Source organism: Miniopterus schreibersii (assembly GCF_964146895.1).
Source record: "Miniopterus schreibersii genome assembly, chromosome: 5".
NCBI lineage: Eukaryota > Metazoa > Chordata > Mammalia > Chiroptera > Miniopteridae > Miniopterus > Miniopterus schreibersii.
Window position 1 is genome coordinate 88,791,287 of NC_138106.1, and position 24,242 is coordinate 88,815,528.

The 24,242-nt window shown below is 35.8% G+C and overlaps 1 protein-coding gene across 5 annotated transcripts in view; it reads right to left on the reverse strand.

Annotated features, from left to right (window-relative positions):
* Positions 1-24,242, reverse strand: part of U2SURP (U2 snRNP associated SURP domain containing) — a 52,393-nt gene that overhangs the window by 17,103 nt on the left and 11,048 nt on the right. For 3 of the 5 annotated variants that reach the window (XR_013998830.1, XM_081137857.1, XM_081137854.1), the window contains exons 4-21: positions 23,228-23,326; positions 21,318-21,432; positions 20,515-20,648; positions 16,195-16,262; positions 15,567-15,661; positions 15,453-15,488; positions 15,285-15,367; positions 14,016-14,181; positions 13,609-13,820; positions 12,635-12,678; positions 9,437-9,541; positions 8,297-8,363; positions 8,057-8,220; positions 5,299-5,461; positions 4,847-4,926; positions 3,861-3,948; positions 1,992-2,114; positions 190-346 (exon numbers count right to left, since the gene is read on the reverse strand). Coding sequence is in view for 4 of the 5 variants with exons in the window: in XM_081137857.1 (XP_080993983.1) it covers positions 190-346; positions 1,992-2,114; positions 3,861-3,948; positions 4,847-4,926; positions 5,299-5,461; positions 8,057-8,220; positions 8,297-8,363; positions 9,437-9,541; positions 12,635-12,678; positions 13,609-13,820; positions 14,016-14,181; positions 15,285-15,367; positions 15,453-15,488; positions 15,567-15,661; positions 16,195-16,262; positions 20,515-20,648; positions 21,318-21,432; positions 23,228-23,326 (1,999 nt within the window). In the remaining variant the exon portion in view is untranslated. Of the gene's footprint in view, positions 1-189; positions 347-1,991; positions 2,115-3,860; positions 3,949-4,846; positions 4,927-5,298; positions 5,462-8,056; positions 8,221-8,292; positions 8,364-9,436; positions 9,542-12,634; positions 12,679-13,608; positions 13,821-14,015; positions 14,182-15,284; positions 15,368-15,452; positions 15,489-15,566; positions 15,662-16,194; positions 16,263-20,514; positions 20,649-21,317; positions 21,433-23,227; positions 23,327-24,242 lie in introns of all 5 variants that reach the window. The other 2 variants (XM_081137856.1, XM_081137855.1) reach the window with 2 other exon arrangements.

Genomic DNA, 24,242 nt, shown 5'->3' on the forward strand with positions numbered 1-24,242 from the left:
AGAAAGCCATTTTCTTGGCATAGTCAATTTTAATCACTTGTATTTGAATTCTGAAAAGGGCGAAATAAAACACAAATGACTGATGTCTTAATCAGAAATTATAACCCTTTTCCATTTCAGCTTTAATTATGGAAATTAAAGAGTTTTGGAATCAAACCTATTAGCTAGATTTAATCAGTCTGAACTTACGAGGTACTCCATCAAGGTCATCATCGAAACTCTTTATAGGGACGCCGTCAAGGTCGTCGATGGGAGCAGCATCAATGGGAATTCCATCCACGTCTTCTAAAGGTGCACCGTCAAGTTCTTCCTCAATAGGGGCACCATCAAGGTCATCTGGGACATCCTGTGGGAACACACGTACTATAGCCACATTTTCTTTAACTTGCTGAAGTCATACTGCTGAAGATTAATTTGCAGCACAGAACACACCAACTGGATGGATACCCACATTTCCAGATCCAACATGAGAACATAAGAACATATAGGGTGGGATAAAAAGTAGGTTTACAGTTGTTTGTATGAAAAATAAGACAATAATCAATAAGTAATAATACAAGAATAAACTGTTTTGGGTACTCACAACCGTAAACCTACTTTTGCCCCGCCCTGTATTTTGTGCCCGGGCCAGTGTGGCTCAGAGGTTAGAACCAGGCCCCATTCCCAGCCAAGGGCACATACCAGGGTTATAGGTTTGATCCCCACCATGGGAGGCAACCAACCAATGTGTCTCCCTCATCGATGTTCCTCTCTCTCCTTCCGCTCCCTCCCTTCCACTCTCTCTAACTATCAATGGAAAAAACATCCTTGGGTGAGCATTAAAAAAAAAAGTATATATATTTCATCATTCCGACCAACAAGGCGGCAGCAGTCACTCGTGCACGATGCGTCAATTAACCAAGCACTTACTGACACCAGGTGCCATGTGAGGCACCAAGGACACAACAATGAGCTTACAACAAGCTTAGTCCCTTGGTCCCTTCTGTCACAGAGCTTAGAATTTGGGGGGAGGGGAAAGCCAGACAATCAGATAATCACAATAACATACAGATACCTGCAACTCAGACAAATGCTAAAACAAGGGGTACATCATACTTAGAGTACATAGTAAGTCAGTTTCACCTACAGAAGTCAGAGAAGACTCTATGAAGTTATGCTTAAACTGGGGTGTGAAGGATTTCAGGTAAAATAAAAATCATGTTCCAGAAAGAAGGGAAAACATGTACAAAGGTCTATGGTAGGAGGAAACATTGTACACTGAAGAAAATAAAAATTGAAACAAGGACCAATGTGTTTGGAGTAGGGAGGTCAATTAGGAGGATCTTGAAAGAATGAAAGTGAAAATATAAAATATGACACCTGGATTAGAATTATAAAGATGAAGGATTCGACTACTGAGGAGATAAAAAGCAACAGAACAGTGACGAATAGAACCCACTATCATTGTGGTACATCTTTTCATGTACATATTTTCTTATAGAGTTATCTTTAGTCTAACAAAATGAAATCATGCTCAGTATATTGCTCTACTACTTGTTTTTTTCTATTATTATATTGTAAATCTTTTCACATCATCAAATAAAAAAACCAGCCACTGATTTTCACATAAGAACCCAAAACAGAGAATTCCTGTTACAAATAATTTCAACTCCTAGGTTCTAGGAATTCCAGTAACTAAATCCACTACTTAGTGGTGAAGAGTAAGTATTTTCATGAAGAAATGTTACATCTGTAAGATATCACACCTCCACAGCATCCCCAGAAATAAATTTTAAAATAATCGGACACAGCCCTGGTCGGGTAGCTAAGCTGGTATACACCAAGGTTGTGGGTTTGACCCCCCGTCATAGCACATACAAGAATCAACCAGTGATGCATAAGTAAGGGGAACAACAAATCCATGTTTCTAGGTTTCTGTCTCTGAATTTAGAAAGAGAGGAAAGGAGAGACGCAATCAATAAAATAATCAGAAAAATACACTGAGTGCCTACCTCTGTTTCTTTTTCTTCAATAATATTTACAAGTCCTAAGAAAATATTTTGTAGTTTGATCAAAAATGGCTCTGGATAAATTGCCCAATCTTCCCATGCTCTGAAGCAGGTCATTACCCGTTGCTAAATAAATAAGAAAAACACAACAAATTATTATTTACGACAATATGTCTCAAACTTCATCTCATGAGAATGAACGTTACAATTTGCTGAATTTTTCTTTAAATCAACATTCTTTTTAAAATTTAAAGAAAATAACTATCATTGCCATGCTTTTAAACAAATCAGTGTCACCTTTTAATTAAAAAAAAACACTCTCAAAATAAATATAATGAAAAAGAAACACTATTTGCTCTTGATCACCTAAGATCCACACCACTAATGGTACACATGAGGCCACTTCTGCAAAACATTATCTTAGAAACTTAGGTAAGCTGCATATCAAGGTAGGCAAGATAATGACCCAAATTCCTTTATAGTCCAATGAAGTACTTCCTAATTCTGGCTAACACTTCTTTTCTGTCCCATCCCTAAACCTCTCTATATGAACTCTGACTTGTGATCAATATTTAAGGTAAAAAAAAAAAAATTTAAGTGTTGTTTGTTTGGATACCCTAAATAGTGGAGTCATTGGGCATCTTCCCAAGCTAAAAAATTTCCTTACAAAAGTATTCCTCCCATGAAAATATATCTATTTATTCAATTATAAGGTATTTTGCTTGGCTTTTCTTAACATTAGTTTACAGCTTAAGAGGTTATAAAAATTAGTAATGCACATACTTTGTAAACATGAATAACTAAAGTGTATGTTCCTAATCCAGCCAAATCATAAAAGTCATGGGCTGCTTAACAGCAGGGATACATTCTATGAAATGCATCATTAACCAATTTCATCATTGTGCAAACATCAGAGAGTGCACTTACACAAACCTAGATGGTACAGCTAGGACCCTCCTAGGCTTCACAGCCTACTGCTCCTGGACTACATGCCTATGCAGCATGTTACTGTACAAAACATGAGATTAAATCAAGCACAAGAGAAAATGATATTCGAGAGATTTATGAGGCTGCTGCCAGGTAACACAACATAGTATTTTACAACAAACATTTTTTTAGAAAGAGCACACTCTAAAATAATGATAAAAGTGCCCTGGCCAGTGTGCCTCAATGATTAGAGCATCAGCACTCACACTGAATGGTACCAGGCTCAATCCCTGTAGGGGCTTGTGTGGGAGGCAACCAATCGATGTGTGTGTATGTCTCTCTCTCCTTCTCCCTCCCTTCCACTCTCTCTAAAAATAAATGGAAAAATATCCTCGAGTGAGGATTAACAATAAGTCATTCCTTATCAAATATTATGACTATACATAACTGTATGTACCACACTTTTATGTGACTGACAGCACAATAGGTGTGTTTACCCGAGTCTCATTATAAGCATGTGAGAAGGTGCTGCACTAGACTTTACGGTGGCTACACCACCAGTAGGCTAGGAGTTTCAGTTCCACTACAATCTTGTGGAAACTCCACCGCCTTTTACTGAACCATCCTTGTGCAGTGCATTACTGTATACCATTACAGACAAATGAGCTTCTGAATATGTTTTCTGGAAAGAAAGATTAATATTCAATGTATTTAAATAAAATACTTAAAAACTTAAACAAACACTCAACAAAACAACACTAGATAATATATTTTAAATTTTCGGGTATTTTTCTGAACACTACAGTAAATTTCAGAACAATTTCTGAATCATGCAAATTATGTTTTATACTTGTCCTAGGTACTTTTCTAGCTCTCCAATATGCTTCTCAGCCCCCAGGCCCCATACTGAACACTAAGGCATAAGTAATAAAACAGTACACATACCTTAAAGTTTTCAGACTGTAAATGGCCTTGAATCGTTCGATAGGTAGCATTGAGGTCTGAAAATATCTGACATAACTTTGTTTCAAAACTGAAATTGAAATAATATATTTATAGTAGAATTTGTTTAAAAATCCCTATCTACTTCAGCATGCTAACCAACCCCTCCTGGACCTAAAAAAACTCCACAAACTTACAAATAAATTAAGTAATCTTTTAAAAATCAAGAACTAGGTGCTTAAACTCTAAAACTGTAATTCAGCTCCTTTAACTCCTATAATTCTGAATTTTTCTCCTGCAAAATCCACAAAAGTCTTAAGTAGTAGTTCTCTTGATTAGCAAGGAACTTTACACCTAGGACACTTTGAGCCATCTAGTCTCATCTCTATTTTATAAAAAAGGAAACAAAAGAGTTAAGTGACTTTTCCAAGGCAAAAAAACTAATGGCAGAGCTACGATTAGAACCCACACCTCCAAATTTCCTTTGTTTCAGTTACTGGAAAAAACTTCTCCAATTCATAAACCCCAAAAGGAACTCTGGGGAATTACGAAGAGTTCTATATTAATTACAGTAGAGCGACATAATTTCCTATTGCCTAGGAAAGCATTAGCAATGAACTACAACAATACAATGATGATCAGAAGAAAACATATTCTATAGCTCATGCTTTGTTTTTTGTCTCTTCCTTTTATGTTTGCCATTGTTTCAGCATATTTACTATACAAGTGGCTAAATAGTCAATAAAAACAGTGTTACTACCTATTTGTCTTATTACCAAGTTAACCAAGAAACTTACATAAAAACTTGCTAATTTAGCTTAAAGTGGTTTAGTTCAATGAATGCAATCTAATTTTTTAGAATATTCTATAACTACAAGAAATTAAAATTATTTATTATTGGAGGGTGTTAACAAAACAGTCCTCTCTTCTGAACTCCTTACCCTTAAATATTTTATTTCACAAATATCATTTTACACCATTATACTTACAATTTTCTATAATATGAAGCATTGGCAACTTTTGCTGAAGAGTTGTACAAAACATCAGAAACCAAATATAATCTGGCAATCTAGAATATCGAAAGAGAACATAAAACTGATTAAAAACCATCAGCAATGTATTATCTAGAAAAAAATTCCATACTGAATTTTTTTTAATTAGTGTCATACGGCTGTTTGTAATTTAATAATCGTGACTAGTTAGAATAGTTATAAGAAAGTCAACCTCACCACAGCCATGACTTTTGCAGGGATAAAATTGTAACTCATTTACATTTCAACCTGTTGATAACTTGTGTGTCAATTAACAAGACTGCATAAAAAAGAGATTTCTTCAGTCAAGTTCCTCATGCAAAAAGGAAACCAATTTCAATCCAAAGAGTCAACTATTATCTCCCTTTTTATTTAATTAAATGTTCTATAAAGAAAAATCATTCCCATACCTTTTTGGGAAGGGGTGTCTTCAGGATTGACAATGACTCAGTAATGCAATCCACTATTTCTTCAGCAGCTTCGGCATTATTAAGACAGAAAACCATTGCATCTCCAATATCATTTTTCCGTGGCGTTAACCCCCGCAGGATTTCTTCTAATTTGTCCCTCTGTCTAAATACAAATTTTGTAAACTTAAATATTTATAAATACAAATTTCAAATGCCATTATAGTTTCTGCTCATAACTAATTTCTTTAAAACCCAATCAGTAAAATAATTCTGAGAATTAAATTATGTTAAATTTGATTTGTAGTAAGTCCAAGTATGTTACTTTTTTTTTTTTAAGAATTTATATGAGGAAGAATAATTTTCCTGGCCTTAAACTAATAAATGATTCCAGTGATTTTTTTAGTTTACAAATTAAGTACATTTAAAATTATGTGCACTTTTTCAAGAGTATTTGAGAGTATCCCAGTCCTATTCCAGCACTATATTGAAGAACCTTCATGTCTTTGCCCTCCTTGGAGGGAGTCTGTTACTTTAGCACTCCTACACGGCACCTCCTACAGGACAGGCTAATGCAAGGCTGACGACCTTCTGTAAAGGATCAGACAGTGTAAGTATCTTACAGGCCTTGAGGACCACATAGTCCTTGTCAGTTACTCGACTCTACTGTAACCCCACAGCAGCCATAGATAGCATGTAGAGAAATGGACATGTCTGTGTTCTAATAAAATTTTATTTACAAAAACAAAAGGCAGCCAGATTTAGCCTGTGGGCTCAGTCTGTGGACCCCTAGGCAAAAGTAATGATGAACATGTATCTTCAGAAGCAAATATACTTTCAAATACTACAGTTCTCCATTACCACATGGTCTCACAAACAATGCATCCATAAAAACAGGTTTAGATTTATAGACTATGCAGTCAAGTATATAGTCCTATATGCTCAAAATTCTTTTTCCATGAGGTATAGAGAACTTCCTCTGAACATTTAATAGTTAAATATTTTATTTTCTTTAAAAATTTGTTTCTGACCACAAGGTACAGGGAGGGCGCAAGGGCAATGCCTGTGCCTCCAAGGCTGTCCAACCCAAGCCAAGCACCTATGACACCTTACACCAGGCTCACCCTCCCCCAGCATCACACATCCATGCCGCAGAGTGCAGTATCTGACCATGTGGGACAGTTAAACTTGTGTTTTCTAGCTTACTTGTAAATACTGAAACTGAACTGGCTGTTCTAACTGCTGATTTCCTAAAACTCTCATGAATGAGTAGGTCATAGAAATTATGCCTGCCTAACTCTTAGAGCCATTTAAATTTTCTAAAAGGCATTTCTTAAACAGCAGTTACTAAGGCCCTCCTCTGTTCCCAGTCTTCTAAGATCCACAGTGCCTGTGGCCCCAGACAACAGCTCTGGGGGTTCCCTATATCCTAGGGTGCGATGGAGGAAGGGCAGGCCAGGCCCAGCATTAGGAATTAAGTCCATTTTACTGCCTCAGATTGGAAGTCCAGGAGTCCTAAGGATGGACCTCTGTGTGTGTGTCAATCATCTTCTCCATGTTCTTTTCCACCTGCTTCCGCAGCCTCATGAGCTGCTTTTCCTTCGTGTAACAGCTCTTGGTTTCTCCTTCCTCTTCTCCTCCAGAGTGCCTGTGACTGCCTGGTACTTCCAAGGAAGCCTAATGAGCCTGATACCCTAGGAAGGCAAACTTCTTTCCACGAAGGCTTCAGACACACAGCCTTGAGAGCAGTGGGAACCACCATTCACACAGGACGGTGGGATCCCATCAAACAGCTGGAGGCGGTCCAAGGTGGCCTGGCCTCGCTTGGTCTTGTACAGCAGCAAGCCTCCCACAGTTCACCAGGAGGTGCAGCTGGGGCTAGGAAGTGATGAGGACCATGGGGGGGTGTTCACCTGCTTGTGGAGGAAGGCCAGTTATTTCAACTTGTTTCTGTAGAAACTGTCAGAAATGTTGATGCCCTCACAGTACACAACCACTGCCTTTGGCCCAGCAGCACCTGCTTGGCCACGATGGCTGCCAGTTGCCCAGATGGCTTTCACCTCTGAGCACCAGGACCTGTTCCTCCAACATCGCCAGCAGCCACCTGTGAAAAGCTGTTTCTGCTTCTGAAATCAGGCTCACTTCACTGGACCAGAGCTGATGGAGCACTAGTAATAACACATGCGTCCATGGCGGCCACACAATGCAAGCTCTGGAGAGAAGTTTCACCAGTCAGCCATCTGACCTTCCCAAGCCATACAGTAACTTTGCCTTTACAATGTATTCAGAGAGGCAAGAATTCTAAGACTCTTGAGATAATTCCTGTAAGAATTTGAAGTGTTCCACTACTAGAAAATCACTGCTTAAAAAAATCATCACGGCCCCGCCGGGCGTGGCTCAGCAGTTGAGCGTCGACCTAGGATCCAGGCGATTGGGGTTCGATTCCCGGTCAGGGCACATGCCCGGGTTGCGGGCTCCATCGATGACTTTCTCATCATTGATGTTTCTATCTCTCTCTCCCTCTCCTTTCCTCTCTCTGAAATCAATAAAGATATATATTTTTTAAAAAATCCAAAAAAAATCATCACAAATCTTATCCATAGGGCAAGATCGAAGTCAACAGGATAGACATTTATACTTGCTAAGATGTTTAAACACATGTAAAAAGTATATTTTAAGGTTAACATCTTAGTATAACCATTAATTAAAGCAACCATTAAAGAGACTTTTCTGAATGTGTAACAGAAGGGGAAAATCTTACTCTTCCTTAAGTGCTCCCTTTTTACTAGGTTCCTCTACAAAAGCTTCTGTTTCTTGCTCTTCTGACATCCCATGCAGGTATGGATTTAATGGTGGTGGCCTCCAAAAAGATCCATTTTTGAACATACGAAAATCTTCCGTCCGCCACTTAGTTGGAGAATCTCCCTAATAAACAACCAGAATGTTGTTAGAAAACTCCAATACCTCAGTCAAAATTAACCAAGTAATTGATTCTACTTGCCTGTAGAATAGAATAAAGCTTCCACCTATAGTAAACATGAGCTGGTGTCTGGTTTTCAAATAAGAACCTGAAACAAAACAAGTTAAACATCACATTCTTTAACAAAGAACTGTATTCGAGCAAATGTAAACAAATGAGAAACATTATTTGCCTACTTAGTTCAAAATAAAACCAAAAGCAAAGATCCCTGAAGAGAAATCCTTACTCATGTCTTGTGCCATCTATCCCCTTCCTCACCCCAGCCCGACGGCCTTCATGCCTGACATTAACACCCCAAACGTATGTTTGCATCTTGCTGAGTCTTACAATTTTACTGTATTCAATAAAATGTGCCAGATACTGTGTCTGACAATGAAGAGATTTCTCCCAAGATATAACTTTAAACAATGGTCTCTAAACTACTTAAGAGTGTTAAATGAATGTCTTAAATGTATCTATTCAGAAGATAAGCAATTTCCTATAAACCTCATTTGTTCTACTATATCTCACTTATGAAAGACTCTTTGGTTGAAAAGCATACTGAAATATATTTTCCTCCTAGAGAATGCTAAAAACAACGCTATCTGATCAAATCAAAAATCAGATGGCAAACTGACAGAAGTACATTCTAGCTCAATTACTAGAACTGCCTTTTCATTCCATTGCAAAAGTAACCTGGTACTTTTAGAACTTTATTCTTGGAAATATCTTTAGTTTCAAAAATGAAGCGGAAAGTATTTTTAAAATTCATACCTGATGATAAATGAAATGTGGTACATACATGCAATGGAATATATTTCAGACTTTAAAGTAATGAAATTTTGACCAGTGCTACGACATGGGCAACCCTTAAAGACATTATGCTAAGTGAAATAAACCAGTCACAAAAGTACAAATACTGTATGATTCCACTTACAGGAGGTACCTAGAGTGACCAAATTCAAAGAGAGTAGAATGGTGGCTGCCAGGGGGCTGGGGGGACGAAGGGAATGGGAAGTTAAGTGGTACAAGTTTCAGTTATGGAAGATGAGAGTTTTGGAAATGAATAGTGGTGACAGTTACACAACTATGTGAACATACTTAATACCACTGAACCGTACATGTAAAAACAGTAAGTTTTATGTTATATATGTATTTTATCACAGTCAAAAAAATACACACCTGAACATGGGATTGTTGATTTCTCTGTTCATAATCATAGCTTCAAACATTGGCCCTTCACGTACAACAAACTCTATCATTCGATGTATCAGGGCGAGCAAATTCCTACAACAACAACACAGTTAAAGAAAATGGATTCAGACCTACCACTATATAAAGCTACACTTGACCTAAGCTACTATATTGTGCAGAAAAAAAATTATTCTGCTGACTAATACAGAATCTTATACCAAAAAAGTAACCTGGAGCATATGTTAATGCCTCGTGCATTAAGAGGGAGTAGGACAGGGGGACAGGGGAGTGGGAGGGGAAGGAAAGGTAAAAGGGAGGGTGGAAAATCACAACACAGCTTCATAGCAATAAAGATTTAAATTTCTAAATGCCACTTAATTTCATTTTCCAAATGCGGAACATTAAATTATGAATCACAACTAATTAAAAAGCTGCAAATATATATCAGTAACTTCGAGCTTACATGTTATCACAGCCATCTAAAAACTTACACAATATCTGAATTTTAAAAGAAAATATTCCTAAACCAAGCACTTTTGTGGTGATATTGGAATGTTATACACATGACTATCATTTGTAAAAATGTAAAACTATTTAACAAATTTTAAGGCCTGATTTAATAAAAAAATCCACCCAACTCCTGTGCTTTTCTGGTACACATATAGCAGATGGAGTTTTTATTGAATCTGACCTTTAATGAGGCAACATCCCTTTGGACCACACTTCAAACCTAATTCACAGAACTCATGACATGTATAATTCTGCCTGTGTGTTATGAATCAATGAAGCAATTATATTGCCAAAGCCTTAAGTAAATGGAGTCCTCTTTCCAAAATATTCCAAAATAAGGGACATGGGTGGGATGCCCTTCACATTTTTCATAACAATTACTTTCCAGTATTTAAGACAAAAATAAACATGTAACTTTTTAACACATTCATTTTCTGGGAGGGGCTCATAAAAAGTCTTTATTTTTAAAATCTGAAGCTGGGTCCTAAAATAATGATACCTTAACCTTATTAGACTCCAAACAGAATTTTAGACATCAGTTATGATGCCAGGCAAAATGACTCAACTTACTATAAGCTGCTCTTGATTTCTCATTTCACCAGTCCCCCAGCATAGAGTTGGCAAATAATAATTGGGAAAAGCAAAAGGATATTGGCTCTTGGTACAAGGCACACACTAAATTATACCTTTAGCATTCCCAGTTCAAATCAAGAAATTAAATAACTGCTAAAATATAAATAAATATATAGTTACAGAATAAGACAGAATTTTTTTTGGCTCTAGAATTCAGAGTACATGAATAGTAAAATAATTTAGTTCATGTTGATTACAATTACTTTCTGTTTTCAAACAAACCTACTTAAGTGGACACTAAAATCTCTACATAGTGGGGGGAAAAATGAATTTTTTGACCTCCCAAACTTTAGGATCCTAAAAGATCCTAAAAGAGGTCAAAAAATTATATGAAGGTTTAAATCTTTACAAAGGGGAAACTACATACTTAAAACTATTGAGCCAAAAAGCATTATTTAATTTTAAATCTAAATATTTTTCTTTACAGAAGTATTAGATGCTCTGCAAATTTGTAGATTTTGATATCCAAATGAGAATGAATGTATTCTCAGATCCACAGTTAGTGACATTTTAAAGAAAGGAACATTGTGTAAAGTTATGATTCACTTCCAAAACTCCCACTGGTATGTTAAAGTGAAGCGAAATTTTATGTATCATAATATATAAAGTCACTTTCTAGGTGGATAAATGCTATATATTCAGAAACTTGTATGAATTAAGTCAAAAGTAACTTGACTTAGGTATTAAAGATAGATTAAAAATGGTTTAGCAAGTTTAGAACATAGGATTCATTCTAATGGTGAGTCAAGACTTTTTAGCAAAATGTACTCAAAATTTTGTTTAGAAAGAAGCTGAGCAACATGTACAGCTACTACTTGATATATGCTTTTGAATGCTACAAAATACTTTTCTGTGAATGATTTATGAGTGGAAGAAAAAACCCACTATAGTTTTAAACAGGCTTGTAACTGATAAAATCTATTTTTAGAAAATTTAAAGTTTAAAAGAAGTTTTAAAATGTTGCATATATTATTTAAAATCAGAATCTGACAATTAATTGTTGCTAACTTGAATTCAACATTAATTACTGTAATTACACTCTTTTTCCTTAAAGTTATGTGTCTCTTATTTTAAAAAGGGTGACTTTTCTATCAGAATGAAACAGTGTAGTACAAAAAGGCGATATATTTTAAGTGTCCTATTTATTTTTAAATAATTATCTTATTTTGGGCAACAACAACCAAAAAAAAAAATGTTTCTCAGTTATAATAAAACCACCACATTTATTGGAGTCGATCGTACCAATGTCTGGTCAAAAACTGTATACTTTCCCAATCCATCCCATGATGTTTTCCTGGTCCCCCGCTGCCGCAGACAGTTCAGCTGGTGTTGCTCACCAAGGCCAATGTCAAAGAGAATTTGGTATTCTTTTGTGTTCATTTATTATTCAACCAGTGTTGTGTTCCTGTGTTTGGGAAAAGGCTTAGCTTGACTGAGCAAGAGCATACCTACGCATGAATTCTTCTGCTTCAACATTATGTTGAAAAGAAAAAAGAAAGGAAAATAAAAGAATTCCAAACAACTTTGTTATCATTTTAAAAGTCTCTAATATGTTTAGTGTTCATTAAAATAATAGGAATTCCTTCTTAAATTCAATCAGAAAAAAACAAAGCTATGCCTTCAATAAGGAAACTCAAACTAACATTGCATATTAAACACAGACAATTCAGAAACAAAGAAAAAAATAACAGATTGGGCCAAACTATATTATCTAAGATTGAAGATACATTTAAAACCCTTATTTTCCCATAACAATAATCTAATATGATTAGACTAACAACACCAGATTAAATCTATTAAACACATTCTAACTACTAAAGCTATAAAATTCCCTACAATGGTAACAAAAACAAAACAGATAATAACATAAAATTGCACGGTATACTAAAGTTAGTTAAATTTCACACATCCCCAAAAAAGTACTGGGAAGAAACCATTGCTCAGTCAAGATATCACCTTTTCCTCAACACCATTTTTTTTTTTTTAATTCAGAAGGGGATATTGTCTATATTTAGATCAGTAATAATAAAGAAAAACATGTACCTTTCTGTTGGGATAACCACTTTGACTATGGCTTGCGACAGAGTCTGTATATGAAGTCACATCAGATAATAAACATAGAATATGTGAGTATTGTTAACAAGTAACAAGCAAAAATATACATATGCAATGAAAATACTACACATCTAATCACAAGTTTTGCAGGCAATCACTGCTTTTGAAGTAATTATACACTAAGCAATTACATAAAAGCAAATGGATGTGTCCAGTGAACAATAAATGTTCACCAAATGCAAAGAATCAGAACATTCCTGCCAGAATGCACATCAATGCACTGAAATAGGTACTACACTGAGAATTATCAGATAAAGATTTTAATTTGTGAAATAATTAACTGTTTGCTTCTGACCATAATACAGTTTGCTACTTTGTTCCCAAGCCTTTAAAACCAGCCCTGCCATTTTAAGTGTAATTAACTCATAATGAAACCAACAAATTCTTATAACTTGAAATAAGTTGGTTTTATGTTTAATAAAAAGAAAATACTCACCCTTTGCTTTTACTAGAGTAGTTAATGTTTTTTAAAAACCATATAGGCTCTTAAATATTCTAATACCTCAGATTTTGAGAACTAAGTTAGCTAGCTGCCATCCAAACAGTTAAACTATTTAGGAGGTCCTTCTACTGAAAAGTCACTCAACTAAATACAAAGCATCACTTTCTCAGAACAAAGTAAATTTAGATACTGTACTTAAGCAAACCAGAATACAAGAGTGGACAAATGGGGGGCTGGGGTGAGCAGGACTTAATAAGTGGTCAAAAAGGAATGGTAGCCACAATAAAAACAGAACCTAGTATTTCAAACAGGGTTTCCATGGGCTAAGGCAGGGAACACACATCTACTTAAGAGTTGCCAAACAGAATTACACATTTTCTATAAAATTGTTGAAAAGAAATACTACCACAGATTCAGTATTTACAAATATATGTGGCCCTAGGTACATTTTTTAAATTACCTTCTCAAAATCCTCCTTGTTTTTAGGTGGCGGTAACATGGGAGCATTGGGGTTTTTTAACCGCTCTCTAGGCTGCGCATTAAAAGGCAGTCCTGATGGAGGTGGGGGAAGCGTATGTTCCATCATAGAAGGCGGAATGTATATTGGATGTGGAGGAATAGGCACAGCTTTACCCCAACCTAACTTCATTTCAAAAGACATAATCATCTTTCCTACAAGAAAGGAAAGAAAGGTTACCTTGGTAATAACTCGCAAAAAAAAAAAGAAAGAAAAGATACCTTGGACTTAAATTAACTTTTAACCTTTCCATGCCTCATTCACTTTTCTTCTCCAATGTCTTTATAAATACTTTCCAGAACCAAAACAAAAGTCTGAATTCTATTAACAGACAATAAAAGTTTTCTTACCATTTAAATTTTTTAAAGCTCTTTCAGCATCTCTTCTATTCATAAAGGCCACAAAACCACAATTTCTCTCTCTGGCTCTTTCTTCATCAGTTCTAGGCCACATAATTTTCACACTGGCTAATGGTCCAAATCTTCCAAATTCTTGGCATAGCATTTCTTCATTCATCTATTATAAGGCATAAGAGTTTTTTGTTTGCAAAAAAATAAAAGAATTCTATGCAATGGAACACAAAGTAGCTTTTGCAAAATGAAAAGAGACATATTAATTCCACACTTTTCCATTCAAGTACTAGGGCCTCTATACAAATAAAATCCTGCCCTCACAGGGCATTGACAAATCTTTTCATACCAGACACACACTATTTTATGTGAACAAATAGCCAGGGGGAAGAGGCTGGGTGGCTGGAGAAATCAAAGGTACATCTCTACCTCCCTCTTCCTCCTTTGGAGATCCTGCATCTAAATAAGTGTGTATAGGTATTCAGCAATGTTTTTTCAGGCAGTAGTAGTTACAACATTTAAGGTAAGGATTTTTTTTTTTATTTGCTGGCAATGAAAGAGAAAAAAGGATCTAATCACCTTTTCTTTTTCCAGCACCCAGCTATCAGTGTAATCAAAACCAGAGAAAACAGTAAATATGCAATGAGGCCCAACATACATGTAATTTTTAAAAAGAGTACACTACTAGCCCTGCTGAGCATGGCTAAGCAGTTGGGAATGGACCCACGGTTGTGGGCTTGATCCCCAGTCAGGGAGGGGGGGGGTTTGCAGGGTGCAGGAGGCAGCCGATCAATGACTCTCTCATCATTGATGTTTCTATCTCTCTCTCCCTCTCCCTTCCTCTCTCTGAAATCAATAGATTAAAAAAAAAAAAAGGGTATACTATGTACAACAAATATTACATTTCCCATAACATAATTAACACTGATGTGGAGAATTAAAATATAAAAGACAAAAAATACAAATACTATGCACCAGAAGGATATCGTCCACCACTAGCCATATCCTCATATAATAAATAAAATCAGAACCTAGTAAAACAGTTTGAATTCAGAGTACATATGGTGCAGTTACAGAAAGAGAAGACAAGCCCTTAAAGAAGTATGCAAGACAACTGAATCCATACCAGCACAGTAACTTTAAAGACTCTAATTCCATCAAATCTGCTTACTTCAGATTCTTGACTTTATTTTAACTGACAAAGCAGTTTCGTTCAAAAAAGTATAAAAACAAACAAACAAACATTCCTCTTACTTTTCTAATTATTACCTGTGGATTAATGTTTCCAAGGTATAAATTAGTAGTGCTTGGATCTCCCACATCATGTGACCCAGGTGCATAATCATCGAGGACTAAAAAAAGAGAAAAAAATTATAACCTGAAAAATGCAAAGTCTAGAGAATTTCTATTAATTAAAAAAGCAAAAAACTGTATTACCACCAGATGATCTATTTCTTCTTGAAGGCGCATCCACTTTAAAAAGAAGAAAACAATTCTTAGTTTTTAGAATAGGTAATCACAGATGTAAACATTAAAATAAACGTCACTTACTGGAACGCCGTTGACCATCAGAATCTGACTGTGGTGGCTCAAATCGACTTAACCTGCCTTTTGTTTTATGTCTTTCATCACGCTCTTCTTGAATTCTGTTGAAAATATTTACAATCACTAATAATGAGCCAAAATTTGTTTGTTCACATTTAATAAAAAAAGAACTTATCCAGGTATCATCTTCAAATAAGATTAGAGTTCCTCAGTTGTTAACAGTTATGAGAAAATTTCTGATATATCACACAATCATTGAACTACAAAAGCCTACTTTTAAGGTGAAGGAGAAATTCAACATTAAAATGAAGGATTTGTTCTTTCTTGGCCAGGTTCAACTATTCCTCACCCCCACATTTCAGTAACTATATTGTTTCCACTGCAAACAGGACTCCGGCCCTTAATCAATTTAATTGCATCCTCATAATGCAAGCAACCTAGATGCTGGATGAAATGCTAACACATTTTCAAATAGACCCCACAAAACATCACTGTAATATCTTTAAAAACCTCACAGTAAGCCCATTAGTAGTAAGTAACTAACTGGTATGCCCCATTCTTCTGCATACCTGCCATTTGTAGGTATCAGCTTAGTATTACTACTGATAGCCAATCTCCATACTAGTAAACTTACTGTTTCAATTCTTCTTTGAAGAGTTCCAAATTGCTTTTTTTCTTTTCTTTCTCCCCTTTCTTCAGTGGCTATGAAGGATATGGCAAGTTATACTTCAAACAAAAGAAGGTTAAACAAAACTAATGGTTCAATAATCATTTTAAACAACTTTTAGTGCCAATTATGTTCTAATTGTTTAAATTAGTATGAATGCTTCTGTTCTCAGTTTCCCTTTCTGTTCTCTCAAACTAAGTATTTAACAATTTTAAAAACAATTAGCCTTGGCAGGTGTTGTTCACTGGTTAGTGTGTAAGCCTGTGCACCAAAGGGTCACGGGTTCGATTCCAAATGAAGGGCACGTACCTGGGCTGTAAGTTTGATCCTGGGCCCTGTCTGTCTCTCTCACATCGCTGTTTTTCGCTCTCCCCCCTCCCTCCCTTCCACTCTCTCTAAAAATCAATGGGAAAAATATCCTTGGGTGAGGGTTAACAAAAATAAATGAATAAATAAATAAAAGTAAACAGTGTGATGATTGTGGAAGGAGGGAGGTGGAAGAGGGACTACAGGGGATACATGGTGATAGAAAAATTTAATTTAAAAAAAATAATTAAAATTAAAAAAACTAAACTAAATGACAACCAGCAGTTTTCAAGTAAAGGAGCCACTAACATTATCCCCCCAAAGCCTGTGATACTTCGGCCTGAGTTGGAGGAAATGAGGCAAAAAAAATTTTTTTTGAGTTTCAAAACAACCATTACTCTAAAAAATTTATTTATAAGATTTTTTGTATCTTATTAATCAACATATCATGTCACCAAATATAAGTAACAGCTATGACAAGAAAATTACTAGAATATAGAAACATTAATTGTATTTTACCCCTGGATTCTTATAGGCTAGAGAAGGCAAAACGATCATCCTGTTTAAATGATAAAGGTGAATGGCGTTAAATAACGTCTTAAAATAATTATATATTTAATATCCTTGGTTCACAATGAAAAGCAGGAAATGTTTCATTTTAATGGGAACTATTTAGTCATTAAAGTTTTGAAAAAATATGCCATAAAAGCCAAGTGCTGTCTTTTAGTCAGAATCTCTATTATAAACATCTATAAATCTAATTTTACAAACTGCCTGACTTTAAAGAAAAAAATCATAAAAGCACCTGAAGAGTTTTGCTTCTAAATACTAACTGAATGAAAATATAAACTCACTGAAATTGTCTGCATCTGTGTGTGGAGAGGAAAGGCAACAGCTCTAGAGACATGGACTGCCTAAAGTGTATTGTTACTATCAGCAGTTTCTGATGAAGTAGGTTGAAAAGATATGCACAGAGTGAGGTCATATTTAATTATCTACAGAGTTCCTAGAAGCACTGTTCAATATTAATTTTTAAGTTTACATGCCCACATATTTCTTTGATATTTAGATTGAATTGAATTCAGTAAAATGTCAAACAAAACACGTGAATCCTATTATTTTGTTTGGTCACACACAGAAAGGGGCAAAAAAAATTTTTTAATAAATTCTTTTTTTTAATTTATTGATTTGAGAGAGACAGAGATATCAATTTGTGGTTCCACTTATTTATGCGTTCATTGGTTGATTCTTGTGTGTGCCCTGACTTGGGATCGAACCCACAACCTTGGGGTATTGGGACAATGCTCTAACCAACTGAGCTACCCAGCCAGGGCAACAGGGGGAAAAATTAATGAACATAAAGTAACTGCCATGAACTACTAAAAATACGCATTCTTCAAAACAATAACCTTGGGAGGATATGAATTACTGAAACAATTGGTTAACATCTCTGGCATGTCTTTTACAAAATTATTTTCAAAACTGCTTTTGGAATAACCTTTTAAAAGTACCAAAATAATTCAAAGGTGAAGACAGTCTTTTTAACAAATGGTACTAAGACAGCTGAATAGCCACATGCAAAAAAGAACCAAGTTGGAACTCCACTTCATACCACTCGGTGGTGAGCAAAAGTAGGTCTGCAGCTGTAAGAATGTAAATAATACAATAATTCCTAAATAATACTGCAAGAATAAACTGTTTCACGTACTCATAACTGTAAACCTACTTTTGCCCACCCCTGTATAAAAAAAAAAATTCACTAACTGGTTTCACAGATCTAACCACAGGAGCTAAAACTATAAAATTCCTAGAGAAAAATACAGGAGTGAATCTTCATAACCTTTAATTAGGCAACAATTTCTTAGACACATCAAAAGCACAAGTGACAAAAGAAATTGATAAACCAAACTTCGTCAAAATCAAACTTGAATGCTTCAAAGGACACCATCAAGAATGTGCACAGATAACCCACAGAATGGGAGAAAACATTTGCAAATCACATAGCTGATAAGAAACCTGACTCCAGAAGGTGTAAAATGTTCTTACAACCCAATAACAAAAGATGAGTAAGCACATTAAAACATGGGCCAAGAATCCATAATGACATTTCCACAGAAGACTACGAATGGATGGTAAACATAAAAAATGTTCAGCCCTGGACAGTTTTGCTCAGTGGTTAGAGCATCGGCCAGTGGACCGAAGGGTCCTGGGTTTGATTCTGGCCAAGGGCAGGTACGTCGGTGGCAGGCTCGATTCCAGGCCTTTGTCGGGGCGCGTGCAGGAGGCAACCAACTGACGTGTCTCTCACATCGATGTTTCTCCCTCTCTCCCTCTCTCCCTCTGCCTCCCCCCAACTCTCTCTGAAATGAATGGAAAAAAATATCCTCGGGTGAAGATTAAAAAAAAGAATGTTCTGCATCACTAGGAAAGTGTAAATCAAACCACAGTCAGGTTCAACTTCACACCCAAGGTGACATAATGAAAACAGACAACTGTAACAAGTGTGCATGAAGTTATGGAGTAATCGGAACCTTCATACATTGCTGATAGGACTTAACAGGGACAGCTACTTTGGAAAAATAATTTGACAGTTTCTCAAAAAGTTAAACAAACAGCTACCATATGACCCAGCAAATCCACTCTGAGGTATATATAAAAGAACTGAAAACGTATGTCCACACAAAAGCCTATATGTGAATGCCTTATAGCAGCATTAGTCTAATAGCCAAAAATGAAAACAACCCAAATGTCCATCAAGTGATAAATGGATAAACAATATGTGATATATCCATAATATGGAATATTATCCAATCATAAAAAGGAATCAAGTACTGATATATGCCACAACAGAGATGAACTCATTATGCTAAGAAGCCAGACACAAAAGGCAGGGTGTTGTATGATTCCATCTGCAGAAAATATCCAGAACTGACAAATCCAAAGACAGAAAGTAGATTAGTGGTTGACAGGAGTTGGCGATCACTAAAAATAGGTATAAGATTCCTTTCTGGAATAATAAAAATGTTCTGAAATTAGAGGTCAGTGATTGCTGCACAACTACAAAGATACTAAAAAATAAAATAACTTAATTGTATTTTATAAGGATGAATTTTATGGCATGTGAATTATATCTTAATAAAGCTGTCATTTTTTAAAATTGCTTTCAGAGCTATTTTAAAAGTCACACAAGATGCCTGGCTGGCATGGCTCAGCAGTTGAGCATCGACTTATGATCCAGGAGATCATGGTTCGATTCCCAGTCAGGGCATATGCCCAGGTTGTGGGCTAGATCCCCTGCAGGGGGGCATGCAGGAGGCAGCTGATCAATGACTCTCTCTCATCACTGATGTTTCTATCTCTCTCTCCCTCTACCTCACTCTCTCTAAAATCAGTAAAAATATATTTTAAAAAAAGTCACACAAGAAATACCAGCCTCATTTTTCATTGTAGTTGTATTCCTTCAACAAACCTGATTCTAAATGACATCTACCTACCTTCCCACATAAAAAACTCACCCTCAGAAAATAAAAACTTTTCTAACATTGAGGATACTTAAAAGAAAGTGTCACTAGTTCTGATAATAATTACAAATAAATCCCAAAAATGTACTAGAGGTACCAGACATACTGTGGGAGGACATTTAGTCTTCCAAGGAATATAATTTAAATACCTCAGCTCAGAATCATTTAAAAATACAATCCCATTATTTTACACTTACACCTAAAATACTGTCAGCTTTTCATTTGCAATATGCTGAATATAGTAATAGCAAATGCTCAGTGCTCAAAGATCACAAACTATTATCTACACGTCCTACTCTAATTTATTCTCTCTCATCTAGGAAGATTAAGGTTCAAAACTCAACATCTCCTCCCCAAAAAATTAAAAAGAAACCAAAGTCCTGCTTACAGTGGAAGTACTGAAAGTACCATTGGCAGTGTCATGTCAACATAAGTGGTCACTTATTTAAGTATAACTTACAGGTTTTTTGGTTTCTATCACAAGAAGAGATGGTGGTCTTTCATTAGATGACTGACTTGGAGGGTTTTTTTGATCTGCAAATCTTGAAGATGGCTTATAGATTTTGCCTCTTTTTTCATCTGTCTCATGTTCTTCTGAAATTTAAAATACTAAGTTTCAATAATAATTTCACATTATTTGAATTTTACGTATTTTTATTTTAAAATAAAAATAAAATGCTTTTAGTACTAAGATATATCACTACTGACCAAATATGAAGTTAAAGTCATATATTACTACTCTACTCTCAAAAATACTAATTTAGCAATTTTATAGTAAAACTATGAAATATATTAAAATTTTTGCAGTGTTCTGCTGTCTTAAAACTTGAAAGGTAGTATTTTTAAAACTTATCAGGCTCTACCAGGCAGGTGTGGTTCAAAGGTTGAGCATCCAGGTGATCGGGGTTTGATTCCTGGTCAGGGCACATGCCAGGGTTGGGGCTCGATCCCCAGTAGGGAATGTGCAGGAAGCAGCCGATCAATGATTCTCATCATTGATGTTTCTATCTCCCTCTCCCTTCCTCTCTTCGAAATCAATAAAAACCTATCTAAAAAACAAACAGAAAAAAAAACAAAACTTATCTGGCTCCAATTTCTCACTAATCCACATTTGGCCACTTATTTTCTAATTAATATCACCACTAGAGGGTGCTGATAGGAAGGAAACCTTGAATTCAAAGCAACCAAACTTCTTTCATAATTATCTTGGTCATTCAACCAAAGCTTCTGGGTTTACTCAAGTGCTGTAATATTCACGCTTACCTTTAGCTGCATTAACAACACCTCCGCGCACAAACGTCTTCACCTTATTACCATCACTTCCTTCAAAAGCAGCAAGGAATTCCTCATAAATCTCAGCAGCAGCCTTCTCATCCTCCTAGACACGCATGAACACAGTAGCATCACTCAGTACCGGAGTCACCACTGCACACAGGGCTAACCCACCAAGGAGTAATGCAAACGGGCCCCTCCCTCGCTGGGGAAGAGGAAGCAGTCCCGACAGGGAATACCCAACCCTAATAGACACTAGGTATTAATTAGCGCTGAAACTAACAGAGGCTGTGCTCTTCTACTGCTAATTGGCAGAACCAGAGAAGGACCACTAAGTAAATTTGTTTAGCAACAATTCAAGGGTCAAACTGTATGACAATTGACTATATAAAATATAGTATTCTATTAATGTTTGTATTGTTTACAAGGCATGATGATTTAACTCAGTGAATACAAATACCAAGATTTCCTTTAAAACCACCAAAGACATAAATATTAGAAATTGAAGCATTATTTCCAGACAGTTGGCATTAAAGAAAAGCTCAGAACCTTGACAATTTCCATTATAACTATGCTAAATGTCCTCAAAATGTATGACTAGAAGGGCCAATGGAAAAGAGTAGAAAATACAGAAATAAATCCAACAGCATACAGAAATTTAGTATTCAATAAAGTGGCATCTCAAATCAGTGAAGAATAGACTTTTCAATCAATGGTGGTAGAGGTACCCTGATAGCTATTTGAGAAAAGATAAAAATGAACCAATTATTCACATTATACACAAGTAGAAATTGCAAACGAATCAGATTTAATTTTTAAAAGAAATAAAACCATGTAAGTATTAGGAAAAAAATAAGGAAATTCCTTTATAAACTGGGAATAGGAAAAACCTGACTGAAAAAACAGAAACCCTCAGGGAAGGACAAATAAATCTGATTATATAATAATAAGTACTTTCTAAATGAAAAAAAACACCAGAAGCAAAATAAAAAGACAACCAACAAACGGGGACAAAACATTACACCTTGTATCATAGACAAAGTGCTAAAATACTTAGTATACAAAGTTTCTAAAAATATAGATAACCTACTAATAGAAAGATTAGTTTAGTTATGAGCAGAGAGTTCACAGAAACAAACCCAAGAAAAGCCGCTCAACCTTATTGATAAGAGAAATGCAACCACCCAGCAGATTGGCAAAACTTCTTTGATAACATCCTTTGTTGACAGGCTATGGGGAAACTGCTGACAGGAAAGCAAATTGGCCCTATCCTTTCAGAGAGCAATTTGACAATATTTAGCAGAGCTACATTTATGCATTTACCATCAACCCAGTAATCTCACTCATAGGAGTATGTCCCAATGAGACACTAGCAATAAAACCGTGTGTACAATGCTATCCCTAACAGCATTATTTGAAATGGCAAAAGGCCAACACACAAATGCCCTCAAATAGGATTTTAGTTGAATAAACTATTGCCTAACTACACCGATACTTAAAAAAAAACAAGAAATATCTCAATATACTTGTAGTAATCTGAGGCATGATGTTAAGTGAAAAAAGCAAGGTGGAGAAAGGTGTACTGTATATAACATGCTACTGCGCACTTGAGAGAGAGGAGTGGGGTGCAATATACATGTACACACCTGCTTATAAAAAATAGACCAGAAAATAATCAAAACTGTTACACAGTAGGAAAAAACAGTGGAGGAGACAGGGATAGAAGCTGGACTCCTCTGAATATACCTTGTGTCATAGACTCGACTTGGAGGTGGCAGCTGCGAATACCGAATACCGTGGAAGTCAAAAACAGCTGAAAAAACATCTCTCTACTGCTATACACTTAGTGCCCCCTTTAGATACATTTCCAAGGATTACTCAAACTACATTTTAAATGTTACCTTTTTCTTCAATTCTTCTTGCTCCTTCTTACTTAAAGTTCTCTTAGCTGTACTCATTTTTCCAATACTGAATGCTTTAAGTTTGTTTTCTAGAAGAGGCTATGAAAAGAAATAAAAAGCATATCTTTACATATGGTCTTAATGCTATCTATAACTCAACTGATACACCTAAAGCGGTAACCAAATCTTCAGAATAGACAACTTTAAAAAAAGATGATAATTCATTGTAAAGAAGAGCTGAAGGTGCTCTAAGCATGAGGTGCCTGCCTGCCTTACAGCTGAAATCTGATATAAGTATTCATTAAAGAATATCTTCATCTGCTAGCTGAAGGTCAGTAACATACAGAGCCATTTAAAACAGAATGTAAAAAAGGCTTCAACTCATTCAATTGCTTGTTGGCAGCAATAATAAAAGCACTTGAGGAAAAGCTCAGACGTTTCTGAGCGAAAGCAGCAGCACAGAAAACAGCCATTCTGAACACAGGGGAGGCATATACCTCCCTGGGTCAGCAGCCTAAATCTACCACCTACAACCTCCAGCTCGGGCACTACAACCACATCACGTCCCTGTATAATGCAGTAAGTCACCTCACTCTTTTTTTTCAATGTTTTCCTATTTTCTCCTTTTTTTAAAATTACATTTTACATTCAATATTATTTTGTATTAGTTTCAAGTGTACAGCACAGTGGTTAGACAATCATATACTTTACAAAGTGGTCTCCTCCAATATTTCCAGTACCCACCTGGCCCCACCCACAGTTATTACACTATTGACTATGTTCCCTGTGCTGTCTTTATATCCCTGTGACTGCTCTGTAATTACCAATCTGTACTTCTTAACCCTTCACCTTTTTCACCCAGTTCCTCCGCCCTCTCCCATCTGGCAACCATCAGTCTGTTCTCTGTGTCTATGAGTCTATTTCAATTTTGCTGGTTCATTTAATCTGTTCTTTAGCTTCCACATATAAGTGAAATCATGTGGTATGTGTCTTTCTCTGACTTATTTAACTTAGC